General features: G+C 36.9%; 1 protein-coding gene across 2 annotated transcripts in view; it reads left to right on the forward strand.

Moving 5' to 3' along the window:
* Positions 1 to 1,553: 1,553 nt before the first annotated feature.
* The window catches only part of NT5C2 (5'-nucleotidase, cytosolic II), a 75,259-nt gene continuing 59,253 nt past the window's right edge, over positions 1,554 to 17,559 (forward strand). For both annotated transcript variants that reach the window (XM_032881115.1, XM_032881118.1), the window contains exon 1: positions 1,554 to 1,678. In XM_032881115.1, coding sequence (XP_032737006.1) covers positions 1,578 to 1,678 — 101 coding nt within the window. In that variant the 5' untranslated portion in view covers positions 1,554 to 1,577. The remainder of the gene's footprint in view (positions 1,679 to 17,559) is intronic.

Here is a 17,559-nt window from a genome sequence, read left to right on the forward strand (position 1 = left end):
TTTCTTAGTGTAATTACAACCTTTAATTTTTGAGGAAAGAAAAAAAAAACCCGACTTTTAAAAAAGTTTCACTGAGGTATAAATACATACAGTAGGGGCACCTGGGTGGCTCAGATGTATTGACCCGTTGGCCCAGGTCATGATCCTAACGTCCTTGTGAGATCTAGCCCCACTTCAGGCTCCTGGCTCAGTAGGGAGTCTGCTTCTCCCTCTTCCTCTGCTCCTCCCCCTGCTCGCGCTCTTTCTCTCTGTATCTGTCTCAAATAAATAGAATCCTTTAAAAAATATATTAAAAATACATACAGTAAACTTCACAAATTTAGAGTGTGCAATAAGTTTTGACATATATACACTCATGAAACAGTCACCATAATTAAGATAATGAACATATCCCTCCCAAAAGTTTCCCTGGGTCCCTCTTTGCTTTATTGCTTCCCCCTAGGGAACCACTGATCTTATTTCTGTCACTGTAGATTAGTTTGGACTCTTTATAATTTTATGTAAATAGGATCATATAATATGTCTTGTCTGCTTTCACTCAGCATAATTTTGAAATTTATTCATGTTTTCAGTAGTTCATTTCTTTTTATTGCAAAGTAGTATGAGCATACTACAGTTTGTTCTTTCACCTGTATAGACATTTGGGTTGTTTTTAGTTTATGGATATTTTAAACAAAGCTGCTGTGAATATTTGTGTGTAAGTCTTTACGTGATACATGCTTTCATTTCTCTTGGATAATTACTTAGAAGGGTTGGGACATAAAGTAGATATGTGTTTAACTTTTAAAGAGATAGGAAACTTTTCCAAAGTGCTTGTACCATTTTTATAGTCTTACTGGTGGTGTATTAAAGTACTAGTTGCTCTATTTCCTCACCCAAGTTTGTCATGGTCAGTCTTTTTAAAATTTTAAATATTCTAACAGGCATGTAGTGGAATCTTTTTTTTTTTTTTTAAGATTTTATTTATTTATTTGGCAGAGCACAAGTAAGGGAGCAGAAAGCAGAGCAAGAAACAGACTCCCCGCTGAGCAGGGAGCCCTATGTAGGGCTTGATCCCAGGACCATGGGATCATGATCTGAGCTGAAGGCAGATGCTTAACTGAATGGGCCACCCAGTACTACACTATACCACACTACCGTACACGAGTACTACTATCCCCCATGTAGTAGAATCTTATTGTGGTGGTAATTTGCATTTCCCTGATGATAAATGGTGTTGAGCATCATTTCATGTACTTATTTGCCATCTGTATCTCTTTATTGATGAAAGATCAGATCTTTTGCATATATATATATATTAGAGAGAGTGCGCGAGTGTGAGGGAGTGGGTGCTGAGGGAGAACAAAGAGAATCTAACCAGGCTTCTTGCTCAGCACAGAGCCTGATGCGGGGCTCAACCTCATTACCCTGAAATCATGACCTGAGCTGAAATCAAGAGTCAGATGCTTAACCAACTGAGCTACCTGGTGCCCCTAGAATTTTTCTAATTAAAACATCATAACAGTAAATAGATACTAACATTAAGCCACTAAATTACTGATTTTCTTTTCTAGAATTCAGCATACAATTGAAATAAAATGACAACCTCCTGGAGTGATCGGTTACAGAATGCAGCGGATATGCCTGCTAACATGGATAAGCATGCCCTGAAAAAGTACCGGCGAGAAGCCTATCATCGGTAAGTATTTTGTCTATGCAATCCTCAAAACATCTCTATAAAGTGGGCACATATTATCTTCATTTTACAGATGATGAAGTTTTAATATGTAGAGAAGTTAGACAGTTTAAAGATCATATAGCTACTTCATGGTTCAAACCCAGTCCAGAGTCTGGGCCTTTTTTTTTTTGGATATTTATTTATTTAAATAATCTCTATACTCCCTGTGGCCTTGAACTCACAACCCTGAGATAAAGAGTTGCACTCTCTGCTCTTCCGACTGAGCCAGTTAGGTGCCCCCAAGAGTCTAGATTTTTAGCCAGTAGTACATCATATTGCTGCATTTTAAGAGGAGATTTCTTGTTTCTTACATCTACTAATAAAAGTCCTTGGGGCACCTGGGTGGCTCAGTGGGTTAAAGCCTCTGCCTTTGGCTCAGGTCATGATCCCAGGGTCCTGGGATTGAGCCCTGTGTCGGGCTTTCTCTGCTGGTTGGGGAGCCTGCTTCCCTTCCTCTCTCTCTGCCTGTCTCTCTGCCTACTTGTGATCTCTTTCTGTGTCAAATAAATAAATAAAATCTTTTTTTTTTAAAAAAAGTCCTTAACTGAAGAAAGTCTTCAGATGCTGAAAAATTGTACCTTAATTAGTAAGAATGAAATTCTTTTTTTTTTTTTTAGAATAAGCTTATTTGACATATTCCACAAACTGATAATAGTGGGGTTTTTTTGTTTGTTTTTTAAAGATTTTATTTATTTGATGGAGAGAGAGAGCATAAGCAGGGGGAGCTGCAGAGGGAGAGAGAGAAGCAGACTCCCCACTGAGCAGGGAGCCTGACACGGGGCTTGATCCCAGCATCCTGGGATCATGTCCTGAGCCAAAGGCAGACGGTTAACCAACTGAGTGACCCAGGAGCCCCTTGATTATAGTTCTTAAATAGGTTTTTTAAATTGTGTCTACTGGCTACTTAATTAGATTGAATGTGGGTAATACTGGGTATTAGCAATATTTTCTTGTATTAAGACTTCAACATTTTCTCTGAATAATTTTTAAAGTTTAAAATGTGGGAAACCCTCTTGGGTTCCCTCCCTCTTTGGGAGCTTTGTGGCCATTATTCTGTAATTTTACTATTGCTCAAAACCTTGCTTTGCTGCCCACCAAAAAAAAAAAAAAAAAGTTTAAAATGTGGCTCAGTCACGGGTGCCTGGATGGCTCAGATGGTCAGCCATCTGCCTTCAGTTCAGGTGATGATCCCAGCATCCTGGGATCGAGCCCCACATCAGGCTTCCTGGTCAGTGGAAAGCCTGCTTTCCCTCTCCCATTTCCCTTACTTGTGTTCCTGCTCTTGCTTTCATTCTATCAAATAAATAAATAAAATCTTAAAAAAAAATGTGGCTTAGTTGGTTAAATGCCTGACTCTTGGTTTTGGCTCAGGTCATGATCACATTGATGGTGAGATCAAGCACCACTTCAGGCTGCATGCTTGGGTCTGCTTGAGGATTCTCTCCTGCCCCTTCCCCTGCTCACACTCAGTCTCTCAAATCTTTAAAAAGTTTAAAATGTAAATATTTTAAATTTATTTGTCACTTTTTTTTTAAGATTTTATTTATTTAGAGAGCACAAGAGAAGGGAGGATCAGAAGGAGAAACAGACTCCCTGATGAGCAGGGAGCTGTATGCGGGACTGCAGGATCATGACCCGAGCCAAAGGCAGTTGCTTAACCAGCTAAGCCACCAGGCACCCCTATTTGTTATTTTTTAAAATATTAATGTTAAAATGCCCATATTTTAAACTTTAAAAATGATTCAGAGAAAATGTTAAAGTCTTAATACAAGAAAATACTGCTAATACCCAGTATTACCCACATTCAATCTAGTTAAGTAGCCAGTAGACACAATTTAAATTTTTTTTTAAAGATTTTTATTTATTTATTTATTTATTTGACACAGAGAGAGCACAAGTAGGCAGAGAGGCAGCAGAGAGAGAGGAAGGGAAGCAGGCTCCCTGCTGAGCAGAGAGCCCGATGCTGGGCTCGATCCCAGGACCCCGGGATCATGACCTGAGCCGAAGGCAGAGGCCTAACCCACTGAGCCACCCAGGGGCCCCTAAATTTTTTTTTTTTTAAGATTTTATTTATTTATTTGACAGAGATCACAAGTAGGCAGAGAGGCAGGCAGAGAGAGAGAGAGAGGAAAGCAGGCTCCCTGCTGAGCAGAGAGCCTGATGCGGGACTCGATCCCAGGACCCTGAGATGATGGCCTGAGCTGAAAGCAGAGCCCAACCCACTGAGCCACCCAGTACCCAGGATTAAAGGTTATAAAGTGGCATAGAGTGAGCCTCTGGAGAGGAAAGTAGGAGGCACTTGTGCACAGGTCCCAGACACACCAGCCACCTCTGTCTTTCCTTCACACCGTCTCCTCATCTCTGTGCCTCCCCTGCCCACTGAGCCACCCAGGCGCCCCGGTTCAATTTAATTTTTTTAAAAAAAGTTTATTTACTTTTGAGAGAGAGAGAGTGTGTGTGTGTGAGCTGTGGGGGTGGAGCAGGGACAAGGGAGGAGCAGGGACAGAGGAGGAAGCAGATTCATCAGGGGATGAGCATCTAAGGCAGATGCTTAACTGACTGAGCCACCCAGGTGCCCTTTATTTGTCACTTCTAATAGTTTGAATTAAATGGCTATTTCTGCCTAATCTTGAGTAGCTAAGATTCATGGAAGTAGGTACTGCATTTAGAAATCACTTGTTTTTGGACAGAAATTAGAGGTTTACACTTCCCATAAATTAATAGGATAGAAAGACCTGGGCCCTATTAAATGCCTCTGCTTCCCATGTTGGGAAAGCAAGGGATAAGTAGAAATGCTGGTATACTGGTAGTGCTAAAAAGTTGCATGGGAACTCCAGGAATCTACAGCAACTCACAGTTACTCATTTGTTTCTAAGCTAGAGGAAGGAGAAAATATTTGGTATTTTATACTCATTCAGTTAATTTGTCTTTATGCTACATACTTTCGGCTATGATGTAACATATTTATCAATGGAAACAAGGGCTGGAATTATGCAATGAGGAGAGGTCATCTAGTACACATCAGGTATCCTAGTTGCATTTAATATGTCATAGCCTGAGTCCTTCTGACTCATTTAGAATGATATTTCCTGGAAGATTTTAGACTGGCTCTGCACCCTACATTCTTTATATAGTAGAGTGCACTCTGAAATCATAAAAACGGTGGGAAAAACACCTCCAAGGTTTAAATTTTTAGATCATTTGAAACTTTTTTTCTTTTTTCTTATTGTGGTAAAGTATATATAACATAGAATTGCTATCTTAAGTGTTTTTAAGTGTACACTTCTGTAGTATTAAGTATATTCACACTGTTTGTGCAGCCATCACTGGTATCCATCCCTATAACTTCATTTTGTACAATTGATACTATATCTGTTAAACAGTAAGTCCCTGTTCTCTCTTCCCCAGCTCCTGACAACCAACCACCATTATACTGTCTGACTTTATAATTTTGGCTACTCTGAGTACTTCGTATAAGTGGAATTATACAGTATTTTTCTTTTTGTGACAAACTTGTATCAGTTAGCATAATGTTCTCAAGGTTCATTCATGTCATAGTGTATTGCAGAATTTCCTTTTAATGTAAAATTTGGGTTCTTGAATTCTTGCAAGTATTTGCTTTTGTTAATTAAAAATTTTTAATAGAAGCCATTTAAAAGGCATTTACCTTAGTTTTTCAGTTAAGTCAGTTTGTAGAATATTCTGTTTCTGGGGCTTTTTATTAAAGGCATTTACTGGAGTTGGTAATTTATCATTGGGTAAATTAGGCAGGCTATGATGATCGTTTATCATAAACTACCTTAAATGTGATGCTTTAGAATTCCCTTTTTAGAAGAAGCTAAATATTTTTAGTTAAGTAAATAAACATCTAACTTCCGGCTTTTTCCTTGCTAATGTTAGTCTTTTAAAAATGATGGTCATGAGTCATTATTAAGAAACTGGTCTCCAGAAGGTATGCCTGTTGATCTTCTTCCATTTCCTTATAATGGTTGTTGAGTCTTCTAGGCTGAGGATAATCATCAGGCCAAACCCTTTGGAATAGTTTTACTGTGTGGTCAGAAGATAGGCTGAGCTGCTCAGATGTTACAGTGGCTTGAAGGAGGCAAGTTAGATAATTACCTCTTAAATAGTCTCTTGTTTAACACCTAGAATCTGAGAAGGGATCAAAATAGATAAGAATTTGTATCTACCATATCCAACAATGGAGCAATTAGATTTTTCATCTGCTCTCCATGTTTGTGCTCAGGATGCTGAAATCAGGTATTTGTTTTTTTCTTTTAAAATTCTGATGATTAGCGGTGTCTGGGTGGCTCAGTGGGTTAAAGCCTCTGCCTTCGGCTCAGGTCGTGATCCCGGGGTCCTGGGATTGAGCCCCGCATCGGGCTTTCAGCGGGGAGCCTGCTTCCCCCTCTCTCTACGCCTGCCTCTCTGCCTCCTTGTGATCTCTGTCAAATAAATAAATAAAACCTTTAAAAGAAAATAAAATTTTGATGATTATAGTATAGAAGATTTCTGTAATTATAGTGTAGAAGAAATTCTGTAAGTGAATTATGAAGACAGCTTATGAATTCAGCAGTGGTTTTATCACATTGAACTGTAATTTGGTAAGCAGTTGAGCATGTGAATTTTTGGTTAATCAGTCTTTTGCCTTATTTTAAAAGACATTGCAATCACTTTCTCTTTGAATTTCTTTATATATATTTATGCCCCCAAAAATTTTAATTGAAATTTACACTTCCAAAGCCATACCAGTAATTATTTAAACTTGTTGAAAAAGTTTCTTCTTCAATCAAAGCTTTAAATTATTATATATGTTTAAAGAATAAAAAGGAATTTGTGCTTATATAAAATTATTTTGTAGTACCTGTAGCTTGGCACACTGATAGAATTAGAAGTGGTTATGATTTTTTTTTTTTTTAACTTCAAATAAAAAAAACAGGTATGAGGTTTTATACAGAGAGAGACTGCCAGGTTGATAAATTTTAATTTCTTTGTCACTTAAACACTATGGATATCACATGAATGCCATTCAGCTTTTTAGTTGTATCATTGATTAAGCTGAATTAACTTGTCATTTTAGTTTGGATTATCACATTCAAATGGCTAAGTTAAGATTTTAGTAGCCATTTTACGAATTCAAAATCACATGGAAAATACAGGTCCTTGGGAATGTCAAGGAGCTGTGTTCCTTAAATAATGTATAGATGGCATATATCTTGTCAAAATAAGAGTGAGGTAGAGTTATTAGAACTGTGTTAAACTTCTTTTGCTATTATTTCATTCTAATGTTTTGATTAGTATTTCGTGTTCCTAAGGAGTGACAAATGAAGATTCAGGGGCTGGTAAGTTTTGTTTTTTTTTTAGCCTATTTATTTTGCTTAAAACATTAGATATATAGACTACTATTCAACAATAAAAAGGATTGAACTATCGATACATACAACTTTGCTATACCAAGAAAATTATGCTTAGTTAATAAGGCCAATCTCAAAAGGTTACCTAGTATATGATTCCATCTCTGTAACATTCTTGAAATGAGAACATTCTGGAGATTGAGAGCAGAGTAATGGTGGCAAGGGTTTAGGGGTTGGGGTGGGTGGAGGATGGTGGGCGTAGCTGTAGAACAATGGCACAAGGAATCCTTGTGATTGAAACTGTTTTGTCTTGACTCTAGTGATGATTACATGAAGGCTCTACACACATGACTTCATGTAAAACTCGTGAAATCTGAATAAAGTTGGTGAACTAGGTCAATGTCAGTTCCTGGTTGTGATGCTGTACTATATTTATGCAGGATATTTTCATTGGGGGAAACTAGATAAACAGTAAGGGGGAATCTTTCTGTATTATTTCTTATTACTGCATATGAATCTGTAATTATTTAACATAAAAAGATAAATAAGATAAATTCAGTCACACTTTTTTTTTTTACATCATAGGTATTCCTTGCATCTTCTAGATATAAGTGCTTTTTATAATTCAAGGTGATACTACTTTATGGAATACAAATTCTCTAAACCTTATTGATCAGAAGAAGATACTGGATCCTAAAACATTCTTAGTTTGTTTCTTTGCCACCATTCCCTGTATGCTTCTTCCAAAAACCTGCCTTAAAGTAAAATAGAAAAGGGGTGGTCGTGACAAGGGAGAGAGAAAAAAAGAGATAGCAGGGGCGCCTGGGTGGCTCAGTGGGTTAAGCCTCTGCCTTCGGCTCAGGTCATGATCCCAGGATCCTGGGATCGAGCCCCACATCGGGCTCTCTGCTCAGCGGGGAGCCTGCTTCCCCCTCTCTCTCTGCCTGTTCCTCTGCCTACTTGTCATCTCTGTCAAATAAATAAATAAAATCTTTAAAAAAAAAAAAGAGAGATAGCAGATCTTTGATTTAATGAAATCCTGTGATATGAAACTCAGTTTGAGGAAATATTACTCAAATTTAGATAGCATATTTCACCTTCAAAGACTCTTGTGTATAGCTTCTTTTATTCAAAGTAATGTCTGAGAGGTAGATTCATCCATATTTTTGTGTGTATCAGTAATTTGTTCTTTTTTATTACTATGTGGCATTCCATGGTACCAGCATACCACAATTTATTCATCCATTTTCTGTTTATGAACCTTTGGGCTTTTTTCAGATTTTAGCTATTAAGTATAAGGCTGCTACAGACTGAGAAAATATTTGTAAATTATAAAATGATAAATGATAAAAGAGTTGTATCCAGAATGTATAAAGGAGTTTAAATTCAACCCAATGAAGAAATGGGCAGAAGACTGGTTCTTCCCTATAGAGATATGTGGACGGTGTAAAAACACATATGTAATAATATCAGTAGCCATTAGAGAAATGCATTAAAACTACAGTGTATATGCCTATTACAGCGGTTAAAATAAAACAGTACTTGATATTATCAAGGATATGGAGCAACTAGAACTCTGATACATTGCTGGTAGAAGGACAAAATGGTATAGCCATTCTGCAAAACAGTTTGGTAGTTTATTTTGAAGTCAGAGACACATAACATATGACCCAGAAATCTTACTCCTAGATGTTTGCCCTAGACAAATGAAAACTCATGTTCACACACAAAAAACTATGTGAATAATGTTTATAGTATCTCTACTTATAATTACCTCAAACTAGAAACAATCCAAATATTCTTTAGCAGGTGAATATATAAATAAAATGCAGTATATCTGCAGTGAAATATAACTGAGGAAAAAGGAAGAGACTGTTGATGACACAGCAACTTGGATGATTCTCAAGGACATAATGCTGATTCTAAGAAGCCAGTCTTGGGACACCTGGGTGGCTCAGTAGGTTAAACGTCTGCCTTCTGCTCGGGTCATGATCCCAGGGTCCTGGGATTGAGTCCCACACCCATTTTACAGATGTATCACATTTTGTTTCCTTAGTGGACTTTTGGGTTGTTTCTGTTTTTTGACTTTAATGAATAATGCTGCTGTGAGCATTTGTATACGAGTTTTTTGTACGTACTTTGTAGACATGAGATATTTGTGATTGTCTCAGTTTTTGTCTTGGCTTTTATTCTCAATAATCTTTTGATGAACAGATGTTCTTTACTTTAAAAATGTAGCTTTTATTGAGCTAAAATTCACATACCATAATATTTATACTTGTAAAGTATACAAGTTATTGGTTTTGGTATATTCACAAGATTGTGCAGTCATCACCACTAATTCCAGAACATCAATCAATCCAAAAAAAAAAAAAAAAAAAAATCCCTTACCCGCTAGAAATAACTCTTCATTTCCTCCTCTCTTAGCCCTTGGCAACCACTAATCTACTTTCTGTCTGGAATTGACTGTTCTGTACGCTTCATATAGATGGAATCATATATGGTCGTTTTCATATCTGGCTTGTTCACTTAATGTCTTCGAGATTCATCCATGTGCTGCATGACTCAATACTAATTCCTTGAACGGCAGTGTGATACTCCATTGTATGCATATACCACATTTTGTTTATTCATCTGTTGCTTAATATTTGGATTGTTTCCATTTTTTGGATGTTATGAATAATGCTACTGTGGCCATTGTGTACAAGTTCTGCATGGACATGATTTAAGTTTTTTAGGCTGTATATCTAGCAGTGGGATTTGCTGGATCATGTGATAACTTTGTTTTAACTTATTTTGAAGGATTGTCGAACTGTTTTCCAATGTAGGTGCCTCATTTTACATTCCTGCCAGCAGTTGATGAGGGTTCTAGTTTCTCCACATTCTCACAGTGACACTTGTTATTTGCTATTTTTTAGAGCTGTCCTAGCATGTGCGAGAAGTGGTAGCTCATTGTGATTTTTTTTTCAAAGATTTTATTTATTATTTGACAGAGAGAGAGCATAGTAGACAGAGCGACAGGCAGAGGGAGAGGGAGAAGCAGGCTCTCCACTGAGCAGGGAGCCCGATGCCAGGGATCACGACTTGAGCCGAAGGCAGCCACTTAACCAACTGAGCCACCCAGGCGCCCCCTCATTGTGATTTTGATTTCCATTTTCCTTATGATTAATGTCGTTGAGCATTTTTTAGTGTTTTCGTCATTTGCATATCTTCTTTTGAGAAATGTCTATTCAGATCTTTTGTTCATTTCGTAGATTTTTTAAAAAATTTTTGAGTTTTATATGTTCTTTATATATTCTAGATACCAAACCTATGTCTGCTACATGATTTTCAAATATTTTCTCCTTCTGTGGATTGTCTTTTCACTTCCCTGGTAGAGTCATTTGAGGCACAAATTTTTTTTAATATTGATGAAGTCCAGTTTATATTTTCTTTTGTTGGTTGTGCTTTTAATGTTATATTTAAGAAACCATTGCTTAATCTTAGGTCACAAAGATTTACACTTAATGTTTTCTTTTGAGAGTTTTATAGGTTTTTTTTGAAAGATTTATTTTTTTTGGCACAGAGAGAGAACAAGCACACACAGGAGGAGTGGCAGGCAGGGGAGAAGCAGGCTCCCAGCCGAGCAAGGAGCCCGATGTAGGGCCTGATCCATGGACCCCGAGATCATGACCTGAGCCAAAGATCACCCAGATGCCCTGAGAGTTTTATAGTTTTAATGTTTTATATTTAGGTTTTTGATCCAGTTTTTTTTTGGTACAAGATGGGGGTCCAAAATCATTCTTTTGCATGTTAATATCCAGCTATTCTGGCACTATTTATTGAAAAGACTATTCTTTCCACATTAAATGATCTCGATACCCTTGTCAAGAATCATTTGGTCATAGATGTGTATGTTTATTTCTGGATTCCCACTTGTGTTCCATTGATCTATTTGTCTCTCCTCAGGTCAGTACTATAGTCTTTATTGTTGTGGCTTTGTGTTAAATTTTGAAATGAGCATGTGAGTCCTTCAGTTTTGTTCTTCTTTTTCAAGATTGTTTTGGCTATTCTGTGGCCCACCTATGTACATAAGAATTTTAGGATTATCTTGTCAATTTCTATAAAAAAGCTAGCTGGGATTTTGATAGGGATTATATTGAGTCTCTATATCAGTTTGGGGAGTATTGCCATCTCAACAGTATTAAGTCTTCTGATTGATGAATATGGGCTATCTTTCCATTTATTTAGAACTTTAATCACTTTAAACAATATTTTGTAGTTTTTAGTGTGTAAGTCCTATATTTGTTGTTACATTTATCACTAAGTATTTTATGATTTCAGGTGCTATAGTAAATGGAATTTTTTTTTAATGTCATTTTTGGGTTATTCTTTGCTACTTTATGGGAGTATGACTGGTTTTTATATACTGATTTTGTATTCTTCAACTTGGTTTATTGCCTCTAATAGTTTTTTTGGATTCTTTAGTGATTCTACATATAAGATCATGTCACCTGCAGATAAGGATAGTTTTACTTCTTTACCAGTTTGGAGGCCTTTTTTCTTGCCTAATTTTGGATAGACTGTCCAGTACAATGCTAAATAAAACTAGTAAGAGTAGACATCCTTTTCTTTCTTTCTTTCTTTTTTTTTTTTTTAGGATTTTGCACATTTTATTTTATTTTGTAAAAATGTAAGTTCAGTTAACATAATGTATTATTTATTTCAGAGGTACAGGTGTGTGATTCATCAGTCTTATAGAATATCCAGTGCTCCTTACAACACATACTCTCCCTAGTGTCCATCACTCAGTTATCCCTTCCCCCCATTACCCCCCTTCCAGCAGCCTTTCTGTTTGTTTCCTAAGATTAAGAGTCTCTTATGGTTTGTCTCCCTCTCTGGTTTCATCTTGTTTCATTTTTTCCTTTTTTCCCTATAATCCTCTGCTTGTTTCTTAAATTCCACATATGAGTGAGAAAATATGATCGTTGTCTTTCTCTCATTGACTTACTTTGCTTGGCATAATGCCCTCTAGTTCCATCCATGTTGTTGCAAATGGCAAGATTTCAGTTTCTTGATGGCTGTGTAATAATATTCCATTGTATATATATACCACATCTTCTATACCCATTCATCTGTCTGTGGACATCTAGGCTCTTTCCATAGTTTGGCTATTGTGGACCTTGCTGCTATACACATTGGGGTATAGGTGCCCCTTTAGATCACTACATTTGTATCTTTGGGGTAAATACCCAGTAGTGCAATTGCTGGGTCATAGATATCTTTCTCTTTTGCCTCATCTTGGGAAGAAATCTTAAAGTCTTTCATCATTAAGTATGATGTTAACTGCACGTTTTTCATAGCTGTCCTTTATCAGGTTGTGGAAATTCCTTTTTATTGTTAGTTTGAGATTTCTTTCTATTCCTAGTCTGTTGACTGTCTTTATCATGAAAGGGTATTGGATTTTGTCACATGTCCTTCTGTGTCTATTGAAATGATCATGTAGTTTTGTACTTTGTTGGATTTGGTTTGCTAGTATTTTGTTGAGGATTTTTTGTATCTGCAAAAAGGATATTGTTTTGTATTTTCTTGTAATGTTCTATCTGGCTTTGGTATCAAGATGTAATACTGTCTTGGGGTACCTGGGTGGCTGTCAGTTGAGCATCAGACTCGCGGTCTCAGCTCAGGTCTTGATCTCAGGGTTGTGAGTTTGAGCCCCATGTTGGGTTCCAGGCTGGGCATGGAGCCTACTTTAAAAAAAAAAAAAAAGATGTAATACTGGTTTCATAGAATGATGTGGGAAGTGCTCCCTCTTCTTCCATTTTTGGGAAGAGTTTGATAAGGATTGGTGTTACTTTAAACATTTGATAGAGTTCACCAGTGAAGCTATCAGTTTTCATATTTGTTGGAAGATTTTTTTTTATTACTGACTTAATCTTTTTACTTAATTATTGGTCTATTCAAATTTTCTATTTCTTTTCGAGTCAGTATTGCTAGTTTGTGTGTTTCTAGATAGTTGTGCATTTCTGTTACCTATTTTGTCGGCATACCCTTAGATTTGTTTTTATTTCTTTAAGGTCAGTAGTGATGTCTCTGTTTTCATTTCTGATTTTAGTAATTTGAGTCTTTTTTTTCTTCATTATAGTAGCTAAATATTGTTAAATTGTTGAAAGCAACCTTTGTTTCACTGATGTTTTTTCGCCAGTGTTTTTCTGTTTTATTTATCTCTGCTCTGATCTTTATTGTTTACTTCCTTCTGCTCATTTTGAGTTTAATTTGCTCTTTCCTAATTTCTGAAGGTTTAAGGTTAGGTCATTGCTTTGAGATGTTTCTTCTTCTTCTTCTTCTTTTTTTTTTTTTAATAAAGATATTTATTTATTTATTTATTTGACAGAGATCGCAAGTAGGCAGAGAGGCAGGCAGAGAGAGAGGAGGAAGCAGGCTCCCTGCTGAGCAGAGAGCCTGTGTGGGGCTCAATCCCAGGACCCTGGGATCACAACCCAAGCCGAAGGCAGAGGCTTTAACCCACTGAGCCACCCAGGCGCCCCTCTTTTTTTTTTTTTTTTAAAGATTTATTATTTATTTTAGAGAGCATTTTTGAGCAGGGGGGAGGGCAGAGGGAGGGAGAGAATCTTAAGTAGACTCCTCGTTAAGCTCAGAGCCTGATGTGGGGCTCAATCCCAGGACTTTGAGATCAGGACCTGAACTAAAATCAAGAGCTGACTGTTTAACTGACTGAGCCACCCAGGTGCCTCTCTTCTTTTTTAATAAATGCATTTTAAAGCTATAAATTTAGCTATCAGTAAGCTTTTGCTGTATCCCCTAAATTTTGATAGGCTTTGTTTTTGTTTTGAGTGGTCTCTACGTATTTTCTATTTCCTCTTATGATTTCTTTTTGATCCATTGGTTATTTAGAAATGTGTTGTTGAATTTCCACCTATTTGTGAATGTCCCAGATGCTTTTTGCTATTGATTTGTACCTAATTCTATTATAGTTTGGAGAACATATTTTGTATGATTCAGTCCTCTTAAATTTATTGAGGTTTGGTTTATGGGGTAACATGTGGTCTATCTTGTATAATTTTCTATATGTACTTGACAAGAAAGTATGTTCTGCTTATTTTGGGTGGAGTATCATAGAGATGTCCCCACCCCACACACAAGAGTTTATTTCCAGAGAGAGAGAGAGAGCACAAGCAGGGGGAGTGGCAGGCAGAGGGAGGAGTAGGCTCCCTGCTGAGCAAAGAGCCTCAGGATGGACTTGGTCCCAGGATACTGGGATCATGACCTGAGCTGAAGGCAGACTCCTAACTGACTGAGCCACCCAGGCATCCCCATAGAGATATCTTTACCTTTGTCAGTTATTTTTACTGAGTACACGTTCTTACACATATTTTTGGAATCATAAGTTCACGCTATTGCTTCTAATTCCAGTTTATCCCAAGATTCTTTCTTGTTTACTTTAATTCCATGAAATTACCTGTTCTTCAGCAAGAACCCTGGCTCTTCATGACATCAACGTATTTACTCATTTGCTCAATCTAATAATACATCTACAGTAGTTTCATAATTGCTTTGCTCATACCATAACAAAACAGGATTTTTTTGCAGTACTTCTTTCTTACTTACCTTGCCCATGACTAACGGTATATAATCAAGTGCTGGTTTGTCTGTTTGTTCGTTTTTAGTTATTTGGATTAGTTATTTCTTGCTGTTTTTCTATACAGTGTGGTTAGAGTTGTTGTATGCAGTATAATTAGGTTCATTTGTTAGTTTGCTTTGTAATTTTTTTTCTTTCCATTCTTACTGATTTAATTGTATTATAATTTAGTATATATAATATTACATAATAATATATCCTGTTTCATCACATTATATATGTTATTAAATAAACTAGTAGTGAGCTTTCAAAGTTAAAAAGAAGCAAAAGACGTATCGAAAGTATCACTCTTATGCACATTCCTTCTCAAGTTAGAGACTAATAAACTTTAGATTTGTTTTATATATCTTGCTTGGGATTCATTTGAGTTCTTGATTCTGTACTTGTCTTTAATTGGTTTTCTAAACTCTCAGTCGTAATCTTTTCATATATTGTCCTTACTCTATTGTCTTATCCTCTCCCTCTGAACTCTAATAAACATATGTTAGACTTTAGCACTGTCCTCTCTTCTCTCATTCTTTCTCTTATATTTTCCATCCTTTTTCCTCTCCATGTTACATTCTGTAAGGTATTTCAGACCTGCCTTTCAGTTCACTAATTCTCTTTTTAGAATCTATCACATTTTAAATTTTGGTTTTTATAATTTTTTTGTTTCAGAGTTTCATTTTGGAATCTTTTATCAAATATGCTGTATTACTTTTTATAGTTTCCAGTTATATAGTAAACATTTAAATCTTAAAGAACTTTGGTTTAAGAGTAAAAAGATCTGAAGTATATTCTGGCTCTGTTTCCAACCCCCTCCTTTCAGTACTTTTTAAAAGAGAATTTTTATTGTTAATGTATCATTCAGAAGTTAAACCATTTCAGCTCAATACGATAATCCCAACTTTTAATCTCTTAATTATTATTTATTTATTTATTAATATTTTATTTATTTATTTGACAGAGATCACAAGTAGGCAGAGAGGCAGAGAGAGAGAGAAGAGGAAGCAGGCTCCCTACTGAGCAGAGAACCCGATGTGGGGCTCGATCCCAGGACCCTGAGATCATGACCTGAGCCAAAGGCAGAGGCTTTAACCCACTGAGCCACCCAGACTCCCCTATTATTATTATTTTAAAAGATTTTATTTATTTGACAGAGAGAGAGAGAGACAGCAAGAGAGGGGATACAAGCAGGGGGAGTGGGAGAGGGAGAAGCAGGCTTCCTGCCAAGCAGGGAGCCCGATCAGGGCTTGATCCAGGACCCTGAGATCATCACCTGAGCCAAAGGCAGAGGCTTAATGACTGAGCCACCCAAGCGTCCCTCTCTTAATTATTTTTTAACAGCATTTATAAATATTTAGATGACATCCAAATAAATCCTTACTGTATAATATTCAGGAGTATAGAGGTACAGACTGAAATGTGAAAATTCCCCTTCACTTACCGTTTCACCTTCATTCCTCTCTCATAGGTGAGCACCATTAGTAGTTTGGCGATCATCTTTGTAGTCCCTACTCAATACGTTTTTATTTATTTATTTGCTCATTTATTTTTATTTCTTTTTTTAAAGATTTTATTTACTTATTTGACAGATTACAAGTAGAGAGGCAGGCAGAGAGATAGGGGGAAGCAGGCTCCCTGCTGAGCAGAGATCCTGATGTGGGGCTCGATCCCAGGACCCTGAGATTATGACTAGAGGCGAAGGCAGAGTCTTAACCCACTGAGCCACCCAGGCGCCCCTATTCATTTATTTTTAAAGATTTTATTTCTTTATTTGAGAAGAGACTGTGAGTATGTGCCCTGTAAGACTTGATTCTTTTCTTTCCATTTCATTTTGACCAGTTCCCTTCCTCAACTCTGTATTTCATTAACTCTGAACTGAGTCTAGTTTTTTTCATACATCATAATGTCTGCTGTGCTGCTTTTCATTCATAGTTACTCTTTGTTGAAATGTTCTCCCCCTCACTCTTTTCCCTTTAGCCTGATTAACACTTGCTAATCCTTTACCTTGGCAAAGAGCCTGGGCCTTAGGTTAGCATTATTCCATTTAATTTCTTTTTCTTCTTCTCCTCCTCCTCCTCCTTCATCCTTCTTCCTCCTCCTCCTCCTCTTCTTCTTCCTCTTCTTCTTCCTCAAGATTTATTTATTTATCAGAGAGACAGTGGGAGAAAGTGAGCAGGGGGAGGGGCATAGGGAGAGAGAGAAGCAGACTCCCTGCTGAGCAGGTATATGGTTATGAGGCTCCATCCCAGGACCCTGGGATCATGACCCAAGGTGAAGGCAAATGCCTAACTGACTGAGCCACCCGGATACCCTGGGTTTAAAAAAACCCAGTTTTTTGTCAGTTTAAAAAAACAACTTGGGTATTTTGCCCTTCAGTAAGACTCAGCCAAGAGAATATAGATACATCTCTCTGTTGTGCATATCTCTAATACTGTAATTCCACACTGCTTTTAAGCTTTCTGAGTGGGTCTACTCCATTAGACTTCAAACTCCTTAAAATCAAGGACTGCCATGTTCATCTTTGTATTATAGGTACCAGGCACATAGAGATTCAGTGAATATTTCTTGACTATATGAATGGAGTTTGAAAGATCTAATCATCTCAGATAGTGCATTATCATATTCATAGGAAGCTTGTGTAAATGTGTATACCCTTTTGTTCAAGTGAGAATTGTTGTTTTCCTTTCTTTTTGCAAGTAGTAAAGCCTTAAACTAGCCTTAAACTGATAATTACATTTATTTCCACAACACTGAGCAACATGCTGAAAATCCCAGGAAGCCATGGGAAATTGGCAGTTTTCAGGATTAGATTATTTTTCCATATTGTTTGTATTCTTATATTTATGGAATTTGGGTTGAGGAGA

This window comes from Lontra canadensis, unplaced genomic scaffold, assembly GCF_010015895.1.
Source record: "Lontra canadensis isolate GAN:19392208 unplaced genomic scaffold, GSC_riverotter_1.0 scaffold3, whole genome shotgun sequence".
In the NCBI taxonomy this organism is placed as follows: Eukaryota; Metazoa; Chordata; class Mammalia; order Carnivora; family Mustelidae; genus Lontra; species Lontra canadensis.